Source organism: Loxodonta africana, chromosome 12 (assembly GCF_030014295.1).
Source record: "Loxodonta africana isolate mLoxAfr1 chromosome 12, mLoxAfr1.hap2, whole genome shotgun sequence".
In the NCBI taxonomy this organism is placed as follows: Eukaryota; Metazoa; Chordata; class Mammalia; order Proboscidea; family Elephantidae; genus Loxodonta; species Loxodonta africana.
The window spans coordinates 56,198,931-56,219,798 of NC_087353.1; the positions used below are offsets into that span (position 1 = coordinate 56,198,931).

A 20,868-nucleotide genomic window follows, 5' to 3' on the forward strand; every position below is an offset into this window, starting at 1 on the left:
GAACTGCTGACCTTTTGGTTAGCAGCTGTAGCACTTAACCAGTACGCCACCAGGGTTTCCAACTACTCGTTAAAAAAAAAAAAAAAAGTTAGATGCGATAATTTCTAGGATCTTCGCTGTCATAAAGAACAATCCTTTAAACCACCTTATATTTTCCTGCGATAAAACTTCAGAAGTAGAATTGCAGCTCCCCGAGGGGTTATACTGCCTCAGTGAATTTTCCTCAGTGAGCAAAAATCAACCCTGGGCAAGTGCAGCGTCCTCAGTTAAAGCCCCTCGACATTGTGCTGTGAGCCGCCAGGCCCAGGACCTGAGTCCAAGTCTCGGGTAGGGCCGACGCTCCGGCCCCGCACGGCACCGCCCAATCCCGGGATGGCCCCGCCCCTTTCCCGAGTCCCAGCCCCGCACCCAACGCAAACTCTGCGGCTCCGCACCGCGCAGGGAAGACCCGGAGAGTGGTATGCACCTAAGGAATCGGGCCCAGAGCCCTGCTGCGCATGCTCGCACAGAGCCTGCTTGCGCATTCGGAGTGGCCGGCTCCCCGCTCGGGTCACGCGCGCTCCCGGCAGCCATCGGGGCGGTGCGCACGGGCACGAGGCTCGCTCCCGAGAGAGGCTGGGGGCGGGGAGCCGGAGTCGTGGTGGCTGGAGGGACTTGGGCTGTGAGGTCGACGCCTGCCGCTTCAGCGGCCGAGAGCCCCGTCACGGCTCCGTCGCCGGAGAGACAGGGCCCCGCTGCCGTCGCCGCCCGGCGGGTGCCCGGTGAGGACGGGCCCCAGTGGGTGGGGAAAGTCCCGGGACCCGCGGCCTGGACGCGCCCCCGGCTGGGCTCTCTTGGGGGTCCTGTAGGCCTGCTGATCGAGGGAGGGTGTCCCTAGCTCTGCGTCCCGGTCCTCAGGTTGCCCCCTTGTCCTTCACTGTCGCTCTCCTCCTTTCTCCCCGCTCCTCTTTCCCCCAGGGCACTGACCCTGAACCCCCCCACCCCTGGGGACCGATACTTACCTGGCCTCGACACCCCCAAATCAAGGAGCCTCACATTCTCCCGCCTTCCTGACTGTGTGCGCCCTCCCCTCCTGCCCCCACCCCACCCTGGCCCACTTTTGTGCTTGGCGGTCTCTGTGACCTTGCATGTTTTGCTGGCTGTTACACCCCCTCCTTTTACCTCTGTTTATGTAGATTGCCGTTAAGGCTTTCAAACTTTTTTGACTCATCCGACGCTGAGAAATACTTTTTACATGTTGACTCTGTGTCCATAGAGCTATAATGCAAAACACAAGCATTAAGTAAGGAGATGTATTTACTCTTACCTCACAGACTGCAGCCCCATCTATTCAATTCTATATTTTATTGCATTCCATCCCTTTCCATTCCAAAGACTGTTGCTGACTCATTAGATTGATTTCAGGACCTATGGGTTTGACCATAGTTTGGAAGCCCTTGCGTTCATTAAGTGTCCCTTTAACGACTCCTTTACTTCCTGCATTTGGAGGATGCTGAGCTCCAGTAATTATGTGCAGCCTTCAATTCCGAAGAAAGGGTATTTTTATTTTGATATTTCTGCTTTTCAAAGCCAAAAGCAGTGCTGGTGACTTGACTTGCATATTCTGTTTGGGTTCCATCAGGTCTACTGTGCTTCCTCTCCAGAATGCTACTGGTTGGACTTGTGGAATGGTGTGGGAAGTTGGAGGGTAGGTTGTGGAGTCGGGCTGATGGTTGCTTGGCCATGGAGATTGGAGATGATTTATTGGGGAGAGAAATGATGAAAGTTGAGCTTTAAAAGATTAGCCTATGGTCACTGGGTAGGGAAGGAGCCCTGATGGCTCAATGGTTAAGTATTCAGCAGCTAACCAAAAGGTTGGTGGTTCGAGCCCACCCAGTGACTCTGCAGGAGAAAAGACCTGGCGATCTGCTTCCATAAAGATTACAGCCTAGAAAACCTTATGGGGCGGTTCTGCTCTGTCACATAGGGTCGCCACGAGTTGAAATCAACTCAGTGGGTACATAACAAGAAGAAGAACTGGGTGGGAGAGTTGGAGTGGCTGGAGCTGAAGGAGGAAGACTATTAAGAAGGTTTGAGTAGGGACTAAAGAGGAGGTGGTGAGGATGATGTTCTGAGGTGATAGGGGAGAGGAAAGGTGGAAGATGAGCATGATCAGATTAAGAAGGAGCAGGGTCTGGAGGATGTCTTAGGCTAGGTGACCAGTTGCCTTCAAGTCAACTTTGACTCATGGTGATCCCATGTGTGTCAGAGTAGAACTGTGCTCCATAGGGCTTTTCAGTGGCTGATTTTTGGAAGTAAAGCACCACACCTTTCTTTCCAGGTGCTCTCCAGACCCTCTGAGTCAGAATTTTGGATGTCTGCCTTTTTATCAAGTGCCCCAGGCAATTCTTATAAAAAACCCCCAAAATTGAAATAATTGAAAGAAAAGTTTCACTAAAACTATACTTAATGCTTTTTTTGCAGATGTACTCTTTGCTATTGAATTTCCTTTTTTAAATGCCAGTCTTAAGCAGGGCTTCTCAACCTTGGAGCTTTTGACATCTTGAACCAGATTACTCTTTGTTGTGGGCAACGTCCCTGTGCATTGCAGGATGTTGAGCAGCATCCCTGACCCCTGTCCACCAAATGCCAGCAGCACCCCTTCCCCAGCTGTAACAACTAAAAATGCTTCCAGACATTGCCAAATGTCCCCTGGGCGTGGCAACATCACCCTGGTAGAGAACCCCTGGTCTTAACCTACTGAAGTGATCCATGATCCACCAATGGGTAGCATCCTCAGTTCAAAAAGGATGGTTTTAACTGTAAGGGCTCAGGCTCTGAAGGCAGACTCCTGCAAGGTTTGAAGGCCGGCTCTGTCCCTTGCTGGCCTGGCACTTGGTCATTGGAGCCTAAGATGAAGCCTTAGGTCTGTCCTCTATAATATGGAAGAACAGTAGAATTTAATTGATGAGGCTGTTTTGAAAATTAATGTGTATAAAGCACTTAGCATAGTGTCGGGCACATGTTATTGTTAGGTGCCTTCGAGTTGACTCCACTGCATAGTGGCCTTATATATAACAGTGAAATGTTGCCCGGTGTGCGCCACCCTCGCAATAGTAGGTATGTTTCTACCCGTTATTGCAGCCACTGTGTTAACTCATCTCTTTTTCACTGACCCTCTATTACATAAAACCAACAAAACCCATTGCTGTGGAGTCAGTTCTGACTCATAGTGACCCTATACGACAGGGTAGAACTACCCTATAAGGTTTCTGAGGCTGTAATCTTTTTGGAAGCAGACTGCCACATGTTTCTCCCTATGGCGTGGCTGGTGAGTTTCAACCACTGACCTTTCAATTAGCAGCTGAGCAGATAACCACTGTAAGCACTGTGCCACTAGGGCTTCTTCTCTACTACCTTTAATATGGTAAATATTAAATGACCTAATTCCAGTCATTTTACTCTTGGTGGCTGTATCAGAGTCCACCTAGGGAAACAGAAACTACTGGAAGATTTCAGCTGCGAATTAAGTGCTCACCATGGTGATAGAAGAGCTGAGAAGCCAAACAGGAAGTGGTGAGACAAGGCGGAGATTAGCAATGGCTAGAAGCTGCTTGGCACAGCCTGGGTGGAGGGACAAGGGCAGGATGCACTGTGAAGCTGGCATCAGGGGCTGGATGGCACTGATGGAGATACTGTCTGAGGCAGGTAGCAGTAGGACCAGCCTCGCTTCTCCTCACTTCCACCCTGTGGTCTCCTGCAGGGGCTGCCTTGGCCAAGTACAGCTGGAAGCTGCTGTGATGCAAAACCTTGATAAATGATGAACGACACAGTTTGTTTGAAAGGCAGCCTGGCAGTCTGCTTCTGAAAAGTCACAGCCTTGAAAACCCTATGGAGCAGTTCTGCTGTGTCACATAGGGTCGCCATGAGTCACCCAACAACAACAGCAATTTTGTAGGGACAGCTTAATGCCCTGACTTCTGACTCTGAGGGCGTGGCTTTAGCTCTGTGTGTTGTGCTTCTTGCAGGAAGTCAGACACAGAAGACAAACATCATGTGATCTCACTTATATGAAATATCTAGATTAGGCATAGAGACAGAAAATAGATCACTGGTTTCCAGGGTCTGGAGGGAGTAGGGAATAGGAGTTATTGCTGAAGGGGCACTGAGTTTCTGGTTGGAGTGATGTCAAACTTGGAAGTGGATAGTGGTGATGGCATCTCTTCCTCTAAGCATCTGCTGCCTAGGGGCAGAGGAAGGCGTGCTGGCTCTGGACCAGCCAGGCCTGGCTTCCAGCCCTGGCTCTCACTAGCTGTGGGGTCCTGATCCCTTAAGCCCTTGAGACCTCCATCTCCCATAGGGTAAAGGGGATAACGGTGACACTTGGAAGGGCCACTGTTGGGTTACAGTAATGGATGTCAGGGCTAATGCTGTGGAATTTTTGTTCCTGGTGTTAGGAGCCAGTAGACTGGGCTCAAGCACCAGGCCCAGGACAGGGGAGGTGGCTCTGAGTAGGTCACTTTGTGCTGGGCATGGGCAGGAGGGGCAGGCAGGGTGTTCTCTCTCATCCTCCCGCACAGACGGCCTCTGTTGCTCCTTTTCTCTGTCAACTTCCATTGTACCTATAAATCTGAAACTGGGCTATTCAAAACCTTTTATTTTTAATTAATTTTAGACTTTAAAAAAAGTTGTAAAAACAGTACAGAGAATTCCTGTCTACCTAGCTTCCCTGGATGTTAGCACCTAACTCAGTGCAATGAGCAAAACCAGGAAATTTACAATGTTACAATGCTATATACTAAACTACAGCTTAGTCAACCTCCAGGTATTCTCCGGCATGCCTTTCTCTGGTCCAGGATCCACACTGCATTTAGTGTCCTGCAGTCTGTAAGAGTTTCTCAGTCTTTCCCTGTCTTAGACTACCTTGACAACTATGAGGAGGGCTGGTCAGGTGTTTTGTGGAATATCCGTCAAGTTAGATTTGTCTGGTGTTTGCTCAAGATTAGAATTAGTTTGTGCATTTATGGCAGGAAGAGAACAGAAGCTATACTGTATCCTTCTCAGTGCATTTTATCAGGAGTTCATGGTGTTAATGTGTCTTATTCCTGACGATAATGACGTTGGTCACTTGGTTAAGGGGGTGTCTGCAAAGTCTCTGCATTGCTAAGTTATTATCCTTCATAGTTAATAAATATCTTGGGGGAGATACTTTGAGACTACACAAGTCCTGCAATAGGGATTTTAATGCACTTGGTTTTATTCATTTCTCTATTCCGTTTATTTTATATTACTCTTTATTTTCTTGTATGACATAATGTTACATAGAGGCAGAGGCCCTGTTTCCCTTTGAGAGTTATGGAGTTAAAGAAAAAAAATCACGTAAAGAGATGCAGCTTATTTTAAAAGTGAAAAAAAAAATTGGAAGAAAAATTTTCCATTGCAAAAAGGGTTCATACACATTTAAGAAAAAATAAAATCAATGTTGTTACTGTTTTATAATGTATAACATTGACTTAACTTTTTTTTTAAGTTATGAACATATTCAGCCATAAAGATAAGTTTTGATACATGCTATGATATGGATGAATCTTGAAAACATTATGCTGAGTGCAATAAGTCAGACACAAAAGGACAAATATTGTATGACCCCACTTAGATCAGTCAAATGCAGAGGCAGAAAATAGGTTGGTAGTTATTAAGGGCTGAGGAGGGGAAGGAATAGGAGTTATTGCTGAAGGGATATTAAGTTTCTGTTCAGAGTGCGTGTAAAACTTTTGGAAATTGATAGTGATGATGGTAGCACAAAACAGTGAAAGTAATGTCACTAAATTGTACACTTAAAATAGTTAAAATGGCAAACTTTGTGTTATATATAATTTACCACAATAAAATGAAAATTTTAAAAGTTATGAACCAGTAAAATAACATTAGTCACTTAATAACAAGTATGACCAGAGTGCTTTAGGGCAGTGTCCAAGTAATATTTTGATCTTTTTTTGGAAAAACCTTACTTGTTTAGCTTGGGAAAGATAGCTGAATTTGATAATTGGATTTTGCTTTCTAACTAGTAGTTTACATAAACAAAGCACAAAGCATTTTTGGAAGTCCTCTTTAATCATTTTTTCCTAAAGGGAAAACACAAATTCTTGTTTTGGAAACACTGTATCATGCATTTAATTTTAAGTAGCAATATCGCCCTCCTGTGGCCTTCTAGAGTATTGCTACTAAGGATTTACTTTTGTGTTTTTGTAACTATGGGCTTAAATTACGTAATGTTTTGGTCCTTCCCAAGGGCTCCATCTCATCTGCAGGTGGGGACTTCCTACTCTAAAGGGGAATGAAGTAGCGAGCAACACGTTCCAGCATGTGTACCTATAATTTGCTATGAGTTATTGAGACTTTTTATTGTGGCTGTTGCTTATCTGTGCTTAATGTCATTTCATTCTTTGTTTATTTTGACCTATTTGCATTTTGGAAATCCTGCTAACAAATTAGCTCAGTTGTAGCATTTGCTTTAGTGTTTGAACACTTCTTGAAGTTGTTAGTGTGGCAGATTACATTTGGTTGGGGGCAGTGGTTGCCTGGGCAGAGGCGATAAGAATTTCTCTTGGAGTTCTGAGTGGTTTAATGGGGATAGCTGTTTTCTAGCTTGTTCAGGAGCTTAACAATAATATGGAGTCCCTGGGTGGTGTAAACTATTAACATGTGAGGCTGCTAACTGAAAAGTTGGAGATTTGAGTCCACACAGAGGTGCCTTGGAAGAAAGCCCTGGTGATCTATTTCTAAAAAGTCAGCCATTGAAAATCCTGTGGAGCACATTTCTACACTGACCCACATGTGGTCACTGTGAGTCAGAGTTCACTTGACGGGAGCTAGTTATACAACAATATTGTAAACTCTCAGATCTGTGCTGTTACATGTATTATTCCCTGATACTCAGAGTTCTCTAACTACTTGGTGCTGGGGTCTCCAAGGTGAGGGGAGTCCCATAGCTAATGGTAACCTTGAGATTAAGGTTTGTGGGGTACATAGGGGGTCAACAAATGCAAGAGGGGGTTATCCAAGGTTGCGGTCCAATGACCCCTGGGCTGTACACTGAAGCCCATGGCAAAGGCAGGCAGACGAGGAGCTGGGGAGGGTGCACCAGGGTGAGAGTGACCAATGTAACTAAAACAAAAAAGGGGATGCCCAGTTAAATTTGAATTTCAGATACACACAAATACTTTTTTCTTAAGAGTATGTCTCATGCAGGGACCCAGCACTGGGTGATCCTGGCAGGCAGAGCCGGGAGAGGGCTGGAGTTCTGAAGACGGGATCCCAGCTGGCAGGCACCAGACAGATCTCTAAACTCTTGGGACTTTTGAGTCTGTGGGAATCAGTGTATCCCTTCTAGCTTTGGATGGCTGCACATCACGTGTGAGTGGCAAGTCCTGGCTGTAGAATTTTTTTTTTTTTCCCGGTAACAATTTTAAAATGTTCGGAGGCGAGAGTAGGTATTTGCAAACAGACACCCCTCCCTTCTTTGGAATGTGCCGCTGGCTCATGTGCATGGTCCCTACCAGATCTGGACCCAGGACCAGTCCAACCGCCCAGCTTTCTCCCTTTATCTCCCCATACAACAACTACTGCTGGCCCTGGCTGGGCCCATCCTACAGGGCAGCCTGCTCCCAGCCTCTGACTCATGGCAACCCTATGTGTGCGGAGTAGAACTGCTCCATAGGGTTTTCAAGGCTGTGACCTTTCAGAAGCAGATCTCCAAGCCTTTCTTCCGAGGAGGTGCCTTTAAGTGGGTTCGATCCACCCGCCTTTTGGCTCGTCCCCACCAGGGACTTCTTCTCGGAGCCTAGGATGTCTTGAATGCCCTTCTTCCCCTTCCTTTAGCTGCCGCTTCCGTGTCCTGCCGAACTTGGTCCACCATTGCCTTTCTGGGAAACCATTCCCACTACCTCTCCCCCACCCCTTCTCTGATTCTGATGGTCCTCCTTGCCCACTCCAATCCTGGGGCTTGCAGTGGTGACTCAGGGTAGAAAGTTCTGGGGTAGAAAGATCCAGGGATTGGATCGCATTTGTGGTGTAGCCTTAGTGTCTAGCACAGGAGCTGAAATGTTACCTCACAGCAAATGCTGGTTGTCTGAATTAATTTAGAACAGTTGTTAGAAGGACTGCGGCTGTGGTCTGGCTGGTTTGCTGTGGATGAGGTCTGTTTTCTCACGTAGAGGACTTTCTTTCCCTGAAGGCCTGCCACAGGTGTTCAGAGCTGGTGTCCAGAGGCAGAACATGGTTCATGTCATGGCTGAGCCAGGCATCAGGCCACATGCTGACCAAAGAGGAACGTGGTGTTTTTGGGGTTGGGGGCAGGCGCCAGGTGGCAGGAAGGGGTATGGGTGAAGGATGGGAGGACTTTTGCTATGTTTTGTCTTAGGATACAAGAGCCCTAAGAACCTTGGTTGTCCAAATGTAAAGACCAGGAAGGCAGAGAGGTTGGGAACCTGGAGAGGAGGAAAGGAAAGTTGAGAAAGGGCGGAACCGGATAGAGACACTGCATTTTCCAAATCAGAATCAAATCTATATGCTGTTTACCCAGACAGTGAAAAGACTGATAAGAAGTTATAAAGATATCATCCTAAATGGATAAAAGTTATAAAATTCTGAATCCCTAAGGGATAACCTTAGTTACTCAGAAATCCACGGTGAGAGAGAACCACAACCGCATTCCCACAATGTGAGTAATGGGACATTGCTATGTGTAGTTTGTTTCAGAGGTTTTTAAATACTTGATTCTCATTTGCTATCCCTTATTCTTAATATTCTTGTTCCCCTCGTTCCGTTACAAGCCTTTTAAATGTGGTCATCTGAAGAGCTTCGCGTCTGTATAGATGTCACTCTGTAGTTCAGAAGTATTTGCACCCCTGTTATTTCACAATCATTCCATGGTTGTGAATTACTCCAACTGTCCAAAAGCCGAAACTCTAGGTTTGGACACTTGCCAAGTGTATCTGGCCCTGTATCTGGCACTGGGAACAGTGTGAAGAAATGTCGGGGACTTTGGGGAGCAGAGAGGGCTGGGAAGAAGCGGGGCTGATCTTGGGGATCCTTGAAAGGTGCAGGGAGGAGCGCAGGATCAGTGGATGTGGGGTCCCGGTGACCGAGCCTTGAGGGTTGCCGGGGTGCATGGAAGAATGCGGGTCCAGGACTCACTACTTTTTGTTCGTTCCGGGATTCTCCGACTGCGAAGTGTGAGCGAAGGAGCGGGCCACCAGGGTCAATCAATGATCAGGGTAATGTGTATGGGTGAGTGGGAATCCCTGCCGTAATGCTTTCCTGCCCGGAGTGTCTCTTGTAGGTGGAGAGGAGAGCCCCTCCGCCGGCGGTGCCTTTGTGGAGTCTGGGCCTCAGGGCACCCCAGGTACCCGCACCCCACAAGAGGAGCAGGAGGCGGCCTGTCCAAGGACTGGACCGCTGGACTAGGATGGGCACGCAGGGGGGCAGGGTGATGACCCCTCATGAGGTTGTCCATTACTGGCAGATTTCCTGGGGCCCCTCTCAGGGTGGGGGCTTCGTGTGGGGCGCTAGGTAGCTGGTGGGGTTGCTGGTGGTGTCTGGGATGTGGCCCCACTGCACATTTGGCCTTGGTTGTATTCCTGACTCTTGGAACAGGGCCATACGCACATCCCCCTCCGGGGCCGTGGAGTCTAGCTCTTGGGTCGGCCGGGCGGCTGGAGAGCCGAATGCAGGCCCCAGATCAGGGACCTGTGAAGAGATGTGAGGGACCAGTGGGAACTGGAACTGCAGAACTGGGTATGGGCGGCAGTTCTCAAGGTGGAAGGTGATGTCAGGGAGGCAGGGTTTCTGGAAAGGGGAGAGGGACCTTACCATCTGCCTACCACCCAACCACAACCAAACCCGTTGCCTTCGAGTTGATTCCGACTCCTAGCAACCCTTCAGGACAGAGTAGAACTGCCCCAAAAGGTTTCCAAGGAGCCTCTGGTGGATTCAAACTGCCAGCTTTTAGTTAGCAACCACTATGCCACCAGCGTTTCTGCCCACCACCCAGTACCTCCCAAGAGGCAAAAAGGTCACCCACGCTGATCACAGGTGCTGGGACCCGTTTCCATCCCTGCCCTTCCACCAGTGCCCCATAATCTGTCCTTTCTGATTCTCCAGGGTGCCGGCCAGGGAGTCCTGAGTGCTGGCGGGATTCTCTCACCACCTCCACAGCCCTGTCCCCGCCTGGCTGACATGGCACCAGCACCAGCTCTGGCAAAGGGTTGCTGCTGCTGTGGGGCCCAGGCATTTTGGGAGTGCTGAGAACAGGCACAAGGCCTGGAACCCTTCATTGTCCTCTGGGGCCAGCCTGCCCAGCCGAGGGGCCGGCTCCTTAGGACACAGCCAGGGGACCACCGCCTCATAGGTGGGGAACATGGGAGGGGATGCACCCAAGGCCCAGGGTTCTCTAGCTGTAGTCGATCTGTCCCCAGCCTCTTGGTCCCATCTGCCCCAGCCTTGATCCTCCATCTATCCCTAAGCCCCAGACCTAAGGGCCTCCACTGACTGGGATTTTGCCTCCTCTGGTAGGAAGGAGCCCCTGGAATCCCAGGGTCCTGGCCAGGGAGGAGGAGGAAGAGCTAATATCCACCTGCTGGTCTGGGCATGGCCTGTGGGCAGCCCTCCACTGGGATGCCTCTGCCCGAGCCCAGTGAACAGGAGGGTGAGAGCATGCGGGCCGACCAGGAGACCACCCAAAAGCCCAGCACAGACATTATCCCTGCGGTCCCCAGGATACCCAAGAAGTTTCCCAAGCTGGTCCTACTCGCAGCCGCCAGCCACAACAGGAGTGGGCTGGGCTCTGAGCCCAAAGGTGCGCACTGCGTAATGTCCCTGGAGATGTCTAGCCCCAACACCCTCACCAGGACCCTCCAGATCCTGCCAGCCAAGGAGCAGGAAGCCGTCTTGCCAAGCCCCCAGGCACCTGAGCCGAAACGCAGCAGGCTGGATGCAGGTGAGGCTCCAGGGCTGGGCTGGCAGACCTCAGTTTGTAGGGCACTGAGCAGTGAGAGTTAAGATCAGGGTGTTGGCATCCAGAAGGTCCTGGGCTGGACTCTGTGCGCCCCGTTTTCTAGCAGGGCGGGCTTGGCGTCCCTCCCACTCTGAGTTGGGGCTCCTTGTCCCTGCTCACGACGGTCTCCTAGGCTGGTGTAGGGCACAACTCCACCCGGTACAGAGCCCTCCCGAGCCCCTGAGAGTGCAAACGGTGTACAGAATCATGTCAGCCCCTTAGAAACCTCCACACCCAGCCTGAGATCTGGCCCAGCAGCCCTAGTGGGCTCTGTGGGTCCCCTTCAGGTTTGGGGTCTGGGAGTGTAAGGAGTTTTCTCAGCCTCCTCCAGGCCCTGTCACCCACCCTTGCTTTCCTCCTGGTCTCTTAGCTGACACCCCCCTTGCCCCTGCAGCCCCCAAGCCCCTGGAGTTCCTGAGGACTCCGTTTGGGGGCCGCCTGCTGGTGCATGAGTCCTTCCTGTACAAGCAGAAGGCTGTGGGGGACAAGGTGTACTGGAAGTGCCGGAAGCACACCGAGCTCAGCTGCCGGGGCTGTGCCATCACCCAGGGCCCACGGGTGACTGTGATGCAGGTCCACTGCCACCCGCCTGATGAGGAGGGCCTGGAGGCACGGCGCCAAAGAGAGAAGCTGCCCAGCCCTGTCCTGCCAGATGGCATGGGGGGTTCCAGGGGCCATACAGAGGAGCCACTGGAGGGGGTGGGCCCCTGGCTTTGTCCTGAAGAGCCGGCCCCTGGGCTGGGCAGGCCGGCCCCGGAGGAGGACGAGGGGCTTCAGGCCCTGTCGCTGCCGAGCTTGCCCCCTAAGAAGCGTCCGACACCAGAGACAGGTGAGCACCCCTTTCCCCACCCCAAGGCTCACAGTGAACCCCACTGTGTGCAGGTGGACCCCTCTGTGCCCATGTAGAGATGTGGTGTCCTGCCGGCTTTAAAAACGCCTCCAAGTCAAGTGGACTTTAATATGAATGTCCCAATAATCGTTTGGCCCGTGGGATAGGATTGCTGCTCCAGAACCAGCTGCCTGCAGAATGATCTGGGATCCCAGGTCCTTCTGGAATTTTCCGCTGCAGCAGGGTCTGGTATGGGGCCCAGAAATCTGAATTTTCACTTAGCACTCTCTTAAGTAGGAGCCTGGGTGGCACAGCGGTTAAGTACTCTGCTGCTAACCAAAAGGTCAGTGGATTGAACCTACCAGCCGCTCATCTGGAAAAAAGACCTGGAGATCTGCTCCCACAAAGTTTACAGCCGGGAAGACGCTATGGAGCGGTCCTACTCTGCCTTATAGGGTTGCTCTGGCTCGGGATCAACCCGACAGCACCCAGCAACACAACAGTCACTTAAGTTTGGGAAGGATGGTGTAGCGGGAAGATCTTGGGCTTTGAGCCTCGGATTCAGTTCCAGCCCCACCTTACAGCAGTCTCATACCAGTTGCCATCGGTTGACGCCAACTTACGGCGGCCCCGTGTGTGTCGGAGTAGAACTGTGCTCCGTAGGGCTTTCAACGGCTGTGACCTTTTGGACGCAGATCACCAGGACTTTCTTTTGAGACGCCTCTGGGTGGGTTTGAACCTGTGAGTTTTCAATCAGCAGCTTAGCACATTAACCATTTGCACTACCTAGGGACTCGCATTGGATTCAGGGCCCAGCCTAATCCAGTATGACCTCATCTTGATCCCATCTGCAAAGACCCTGTTTCCAAACAAGGTCACGTTCACAAGTACCAGGGGTTAGTTCTTGAATGTACCTGTTCTCGGGACACAATTCAACCCTTAACAGGAGGGCACCCTGGCTCCTCCATGCATGCCCAGCTTGGGGGATGTACATGACAAATGGAAAGGAGAGAAGCGAATGGCTGCCCTCTCTGTCCCCACTCCATGGGGAGTGGCCTCAGTAGAGCCCCCACTCCCCAGTTCAGAGCAAGCATATCCACATCCCCCCCAGGCTCCCCTTCCTTGTGGTAACTCTCCCGGCTCCCCCCAGGCGAGGTGCAGCCTCTGGAGTTCCTGAGGACATGCTACGGGGGCAGCTTCCTGGTGCACGAGTCCTTCCTTTACAAGCGGGAGAAGGTTGTGGGGGACAAAGTGTACTGGACTTGCCGGGAGCACGCGCTGCACGCCTGCCGCAGCCGGGCCATCACCCAGGGCCCGCGGGTGACCGTCATGCGGGGCCACAGCCACCCGCCCGATGTGGAGGGTCTGGAAGCTCGACGGCAGCAGGAGAAGGCCATGGAGTCACTACAGGTGCAGCCAAATGGCCTCGGGGGCCCTGTGGACAAGTTGCTCCCAGGCGTGGACAGTCTCTTCTACCGCAGGGGGCCCGGCTCCCTGACGCTTACCAGGCCCAGGCCCAGGAATCGCGCCAAGCCCAAAGATCAAGGGCTCCGGGACCAGCCCCCAGCACTGCAGGGACCCCCAGCCGAGGACCAAGACTCAGACACCGGTGAGTCTTCATCCTTCTGGACCCTGCCAGCCAGGAGCTGGGCCCAGCTTCAAGCCAGCCTCCTGAGGTCCAGGACCAGTGGGTGGTAGGGTCAGGCAGCTCAGCCCAATCCCATCTGCCTCTGCATCTCCCACCTCCCTGCCTTGTGCCCATCCCCTGACCAGGTCTGGCTTCTCTGCAGGTGGCCCCGAGTTCCTGAGGACCCCCCTGGGAGGCAGCTTCCTGGTACAGGACTCATTCCTGTACAGGCGGGAGAAGGCGGCCGGGGACAAGGTGTACTGGACATGCCGCGACCAGGCCCGCATGGGCTGCCGCAGCCGGGCCATCACCCAGGGCTCACGGGTGACGGTGATGCGGGGGCACAGCCACCCACCTGACCTGGGTGGCCTGGAGATCCTGCGGCAGCGGGAAAATTGCCCGGGCCCAGCCCAGCGCGGGAGCTCAGGTACCTGGAGCGAGGGGGCCGCTGGCGGGGCCTTGGGAAATGGAATAGCCTTTCCCTGTCAACCCCATACCTCTTGGTGGCAAGCGCCTCCCCTTTCTTTCCCAGGAACCTTCTGGAAGGAGTTACAGCCTCTCCCCTAGCTTTTCCCTTTCCTCTGTCTGCTCCTCTGACCATCTCATTCCTTCTTTCCTGTGAGTGGTGGTCCTCACCCTGACTCTCAGTCCAGTCCCGCCTGTCTAGCCAGCCCTCCTCAGATCTCGGCAGTGTTTAATTAACTCATGCTCCTCTTCCTTATTTTTTTATCGTTAGTTGTCGTCAAGTCAGCTCCAACTCATGGTGACCTTGTGTATAACAGAAAGAAATCTTGCCTGGTCCTGCGGCATTTTCATGATCGTTGAGTCCATTGTTTCAGCTATGTGTCAGTCCTTGTCATGGAAGGTTTCCATCGTTTTTGCTGACCCTCTACTTTACCAGCCATAATGTCCTTTTCTAGTGATGAGTCTTTCCTGATGACGGGGACACATCATCATAGTATTTATGGGGGAAGTTAATTGCACAAGGTGGTTTTCTGATTATTACGGTATAATAGATAAATAGAATTTCCAATAACAAGTATATCCTACAGGTTAAGGGGCTAAAGGATTGTAGAGGTGACATTTATATATATCGCAGCTATTCTTGGTAAATATCTATAGCCCTCCTTAAGGGGTACATGGCTAGGGTCACTGCTACTATATCTACCAGTTGCCCTCAAGTCGACTCCAACTCACGGCGACCCCCCATGTGACAGAATAGAACTGCGCTCCATAGGGTTTTCAAGCCCTGATTTTTTGGAAGTAGATTGCCAGGCCTTTCTTCCAAGGTGCCTCTGGGTGGACCCAAACCTCCAGCCTTTGGTTGGGAGCCAAGTACTTAACTGTTACCATCACCCAGGGATGGCAGTTGGTTTTAACTGGAATCACAGTGCTGTACTGTCCCCTTTACATGAGACCTTGTCCACTGAGTCCACTCTGACAGTACCGTTGGTGTTGTGACTTCTCACGGTCACAGCACTGTAAATACCCCTGTCCTGCTAAGGAGAACCATCTCACCCCTGTCACCCACCTCCACCTTCATGCCGACTGGCTTCTCAAACCTGTTATTTTCTCAGTCAGGTGGGGCCTTAAGGCCTTTTTGGCATCACTTTCCCTCAAACTTAAAGTCTGTTATTCTGATCATCTTTTTACTCCATTTTCATCTAATCTTTATGCGTATGGAAATAATGCTGCCAGGTACACAGCAGCCCCTGATTCAACGTCACCCCAGCCCCCCTCCAGAAAACCACCTTGAGTTCTTCCCGTGGTTTCCTTGGACACTTGCTGCCCTATTTCTTTTTCTATTTAATTTTTATTGTGCTTTAAGTGAAAGTTTACAAGTCAAGTCAGTCTCTCATATAAAAATTTATATACACATTCCTATATACTCCTAGTTGTTCTCCCCCTAATGAGACAGCACACTCCTTCTCCCCACCCTCTTATTTTCATGTCCAGTCAGCCAGCTTCTGTCCCCCTCTGCCTTCTCATCTCCCCTCCAGACAGAAGCTGCCCACATAGTCTCGTGTGTCTACTTGATCCAAGAAGCTCACTCCTCACCAGTATCATTTTCTATTCTATAGTCCAGTCCAATCCCTGTCTGAAGAGTTGGCTTTCGGAATGGTTTCTGTCTTGGGCTAACAGAAAGTCTGGGGACCATGACCTCCAGGGTCCATCTAGTCTCAGTCAGACCATTAAGTCTGCTTTCTTTACGAGAATTTCAGCTCTGCATCCCACTGCTCTCCTGCTCCCTCAAGGGTTCTCTGTTGTGTTCCCTGTCAGGGCAGTCATCGGTTGTAGCTGGATACCATCTAGTTCTTTTGGTTGCAGGTCGATGTAGTCTATGGTTTATGTGGGCCTTTCTGTCTCTTAGGCTCATAATTACCTTGTGTCTTCGGTATTCTTCATTCTCCTTTGTTCCAGGTGGGTTGAGACCAATTAATGCATCTTAGATGGCTGCTTGCTAGCATTTAAGACCCCAAATGCCACTCTCTAAAGTGGGATGCAGAATGTTTCTTTAATAGATTTTATTATGCCAGTTGACCTAGGTGTCCCCTGAAACCATTGTCCCCAACCCCGTGCCCCTGCTACACTGGACTTCAAAGCATTCAGTTTATTCAGGAAGCTTCTTTGCTTTTGGTTTAGTCCAGTTGTGCTGACCTCTCCTGTATTATGTGTTGTCTTTCCCTTCACCTAAAATAATAGTTCTTGTCTGCTATCTAATTAGTGAATACCCCTCTCCCTCCCTCCCTCCCCACTCTCATAACCATCAAAGAATATTTTCTTCTCTGTTTAAACTATTTCTCGAGTTCTTGTAATAGTGGTCTCATGCAATATTTGTCCTTTTGCAACTGACTCATTTCACTCAGCATAATGCCTTCCAGATTCCTCCAGGTTATGAAATGTTTCAGGGATTCATCGTTGTACCTTATCAATGTGTAGAATTCCATTGTGTGAATATACCATAATTTATTTATCCATTCATCCGTTGACGGACACTTTAGTTGCTTCCATCTTTTTGCTATTGTAAACAGTGCTGCAGTGAACGTGGGTGTGCAAGTATCTGTTCGTGTAAAGGCTCTTATTTCTCTAGGATATATTCCAAGGAGTGGGATTGCTGGATTGTATGGTAGTTCTTTTTCTAGCTTTTTAAGGAAGTGCCAAATCGATTTCCAAAGTGGTTGTAGCATTTTACATTCCCACCAGCAGTGTATAAGTGTTCCAGTCTCTCCACAACCTCTCCAACATTTATTATTTTGTGGTTTTTGGGTTAATGCCAGCCTTGTTGGAGTGAGATGAAATCTCATTGTAGTTTCGATTTGCATTTCTCTAATGGCTAATGATTGTGAGCATTTCCTCATGTATCTGTTAGCTACCTGAATGTCTTCTTCAGTGAAGTATCTGTTCATATCCTTTGCCCATTTTTTAATTGGGTCGTTTATCTTTTTGTTGTTGAGTTTTTGCAGTATCATATAGATTTTAGAGATAAGACGCTGATCAGAAATGTCATAGCTAAAAACTTCTTCTCAGTCTGTAGGTAATCTTTTTACTCTTTTGGTGAAGTCTTTGGATGAGCGTAGGTGTTTGATTCTTAGAAGCTCCCAGTTATCTAGTTTCTTTTCTGGTGTTTGTGGATTGTTACTAGTATTTTGTATATTGTTTATGCCATGTATTAGGGATCTTAGTGTTGTCCCTATTTTTTCTTCCATGATCTTTACCATTTCAGATTTTATATTTAGGTCTTTGATCCATTTTGAGTTCATTTTTGTGCATGGTGTGAGGTATGGGTCTTGTTTCATTTTTTTGCAGATGGATATCCAGTTATGCCAGCACCATTTGTTAAAGAGACTGTCTTTTCCCTATTTAACTGACTTTGGGGCTTTGTCAAATATCAGCTGCTCATAGGTGGATGGATTTATGTCTGGATTTTCAATTCTGTTCCACTGGTCTATCTATCTGTTGTTGTACCAGTGCCAGGCTGTTTTGACTACTGTGGCTGTATAATAGGTTCTAAAATCAGGAAGAGTGAGGCCTCCCACCTTGTTCTTCTTTTTCAGTGATGCTTTACTTATCCGGGGCCTCTTTTCCTTCCATATGAAGTTGGTGATTTGTTTCTCCATCTCATTAAAAAATGTTGTTGGAATTTGGATCGGAATTGCATTGTATGTATAGATTGCTTTTGGTAGAATAGACATTTTGACAATGTCGAGTCTTCCTATCCACGAGCAAGATGTTTTTCCACTTAAATGTAGGCCTCTTTTGGTTTCTTGCAGTAGTGGCTTGTAGCTTTCTTTGTATAGGTCTTTTACATCTTTGGTAAGATTTATTCCTAAGTATTTTATCTTCTTGGGGGCTACTGTAAATGGCATTGATTTGGTGATTTCCTCTTCAATGTTCTTTTTCTTGGTATAGAGGAATCCAACTGATTTTTGTATCCTTATCTTATATCCTGATACTCTGCTGAACTCTCCTTTAGTTTCAGTAGTTTTCTTGAGGATTCTTTAGGGTTTTCTGTGTATAAGATCATGTCGTCTGAAAATAGAGATGCTATTACTTTTTCCTCTACCAATCTGGATGCCCTTTGTTTCTTTATCTAGCCAAACTGCTCTGGCTAGGACCTCCAGCACAATGTTGAATAAGAGTGGTGATAAAGGGCATCCTTGTCTGGTTCCTGATCTCAAGGGGAGTGCTTTCAGACTCTCTCGATTTAGGATGATGTTGGCTCTTGACTTTGTATAAATGCCATTTATTCTGTTAAGGAATTTTCCTTCTATTCCTATTTTGCTGAGAGTTTTTATCATGTATGGATGGGTGTTGAACTTTGTCAAATGCCTTTTCTGCATCAGTTGTTAAGACCATGTGGTTCATGTCTTTTATTTATATGATAAAAAAGAAAAAATATATAATGGATTACATTAATTGTATTTCTAATGTTGAACCATCCCTGCATGCCTGGTATGAATCCCACTTGGTCATGGTGAGTTATTTTTTTAAATATGTTGTTGAATTCTATTGGCTAGAATTTTGTTGAGGATTTTTACATCTAAGTTCACGAGGGATAAAACCAAAAACCAAATCCGTTGCCGTCGAGTCGATTCCAACTCATAGTGACCCTATAGGACAGAGTAGAACTGCCCTGTAGAGTTTCCAAGGAACGCCTAGTGGATTCGAACCGCTGACCTTTCGGTTAGCAGCCGTAGCACTTAACCACTATGTCACCAGGGCTTCCTCATGAGGGATATAGGTCTGTAATTTTTCTTTTTTTGTGGTATCTTTACCTGGTTTTTTTTTTTTTTTTTTTTTACCTGGTTTGGGCATCAGGGATATGCTGACTTCATACAATGAGTTTGGGAGTGTTCCGTCCTTTTCTACACTCTGAAATACCTTTAGTAGTAGTGGCATTAACTCTTCTGTGAAAGTTTCAAAGAACTCTCCAGTGAAGCCCCTAGGGCCGGGTTTTTTTGTTGTTGTTGTTGGGAGTTATTTTAATTACCTTTTCAATTTCTTCTTTTGTTATGGGTTTATTTAGTTGTTTTACCTCTGTATTAGTTTACGTAGGTAGCGTGATTCTAGAAATTCTTCCGTTTCTTCTAGGTTTTCAAATTTGTTAGACTATAATTTTTCGTAGTAGTCTAATGTGATTCTTTTAATATCAGTTGGGTCTGTTGTGATATCACCCACCTCATTTCTTATTCAGGTTATTTCCTTCCTCTCCTGTTTTTCTTTTGTCAGTTTGGCCAATGCTTTATCAATTTTGTTAATTTTTTCAAAGAATCGCCTTTTGGTCTTGTTAACTCTTTCAGTTATTTTTCTGTTCTCTATTTCATTTAATCCTGCTCTAATTTTTATTATTTTCTTTCTTCTGGTGCCTCAGGGTTTCTTTTGTTGCTCTCTTTCTATTTGTTCAAGTTGTAGGGATAATCCTTTGATTTTGTGTGCATTTATTGGTATAAATCGACCTCTGAGACTGCTTAAATCTGTGTCCCAAAAGTTCTGATAGGAAGTGTTTTCATTCTCATTGGATTCTATGAATTTCTTTAATCCATCCTTCATGCCTTCTGTAAGCCAGTCATTTTTGAGCAGGGTATTGTTCAGTTTCCAAGTGTTTGATATCTTTTCCCTGTTTTTCTGTTATTGATTTCTGCTTTTATGGCCTCATGGTCAGAGAAGATGCTTTGTAATATTTCAATGTTTTGGATTCTGCTAAGGCTGGCTTTATGACCTAATGTGTGGTCTGTTCTAGAGAGTGTTCCGTGTGCTCTAGAAAAGAAAGTATACTTGGGTGCTGTTGGGTGGAGTGTTCTGTATATGTCTATGAGGTCAAGTTGGTTGATTGTGACATTTAGATCTTCCATGTCTTTGTTGAGCTTCTTTCTGGATGTTCTGTCCTTTGCCAAAAGTGGTATGTTGAAGTCTCATACTATAATTGTGGAGCTGTCTATCTCACTTTTCAGTGCTTTTAGAGTTTGTTTTGTGTATCTTGCAGCCCTGTCATTGGGTGCATAAATAATATGGTTATTTCCTCCTCATATATTGTCTATATTGTCCCTTTAATCATTATATAGTGTCCTTATCCTTTGTGGTGGATTTAACTTTAAAGTTTATTTTATCAGAAATTAATATTGCCACTCCTGCTCTTTTTTGATTGTTGTTTGCTTGATATATTTTTTTCCATCCTTTGAGTTTTAGTTTGTTTGTGTCTCTTAAGTCTAAGGTGTGTCTCTTGTAGGCAGCATATAGACAGTGTTTTTTTATGAGTTCTGCCACTTTCTGTCTCTTTATTGATGCATTTAGTCCATTTACATTCAGCATAATTATGGATAGGTATGAGTTTAGTGCTGTCATTTTGATGTCTTTTTTTTGTGTGTTGTTGACAGTTTCTTTTTCCCACTTAATTTTTTGTGCTGAGTAGTATATCTTCATATATTGTCTTTTCCTCTTATTCATTGTTGTTGATTTTGTTCTCCTGCGTCTTTATTTTTTTCTTGTATTTTATTTTGAGGAGTAAGATTGTTAGTCTCCTTTGTGGTTACCTTAATATTTACCCCTGTTTTTCTAAGTTTAAACCTAACTCTTATTTCTTTGTATCGCATTGTCTTCCTCTCCATATGAAAGATCTATGACTGCATTTCTTAGTCCCTCTTTATTGTTTTAATGTTGTCTTCTTTTACAGGACATCGCTGTTTCCCTGTTTTGAGCATTTTTCTAATCTTGATTTATTTTTGTGATTTCCGTATCTGAGATGACATCTGGTTGCACTGTCCTGTGTTCTAGTCTTGGGTTGTTATCTGATGTTGTTGATTTTCTAACCAGTGAGCTTCTTTTAGTATTTCTTGTAGTTTGTTTTTTACCAATTCCCTAAACTTCTACTTATCTGGA

At 47.6% G+C, this 20,868-nt stretch overlaps 1 protein-coding gene across 8 annotated transcripts in view; it reads left to right on the forward strand.

Annotated features, from left to right (window-relative positions):
* Positions 1–581: 581 nt before the first annotated feature.
* The window catches only part of FLYWCH1 (FLYWCH-type zinc finger 1), a 28,754-nt gene continuing 8,467 nt past the window's right edge, over positions 582–20,868 (forward strand). For 3 of the 8 annotated variants that reach the window (XR_002787605.2, XM_023557483.2, XM_023557484.2), the window contains exons 1-5: positions 583–761; positions 10,555–10,978; positions 11,406–11,864; positions 13,015–13,473; positions 13,655–13,918. Coding sequence is in view for 6 of the 8 variants with exons in the window: in XM_023557483.2 (XP_023413251.1) it covers positions 10,630–10,978; positions 11,406–11,864; positions 13,015–13,473; positions 13,655–13,918 (1,531 nt within the window). In the remaining 2 variants the exon portion in view is untranslated. Of the gene's footprint in view, positions 762–10,554; positions 10,979–11,405; positions 11,865–13,014; positions 13,474–13,654; positions 13,919–20,868 lie in introns of all 8 variants that reach the window. The other 5 variants (XR_002787606.2, XM_023557485.2, XM_023557487.2 and 2 more) reach the window with 4 other exon arrangements.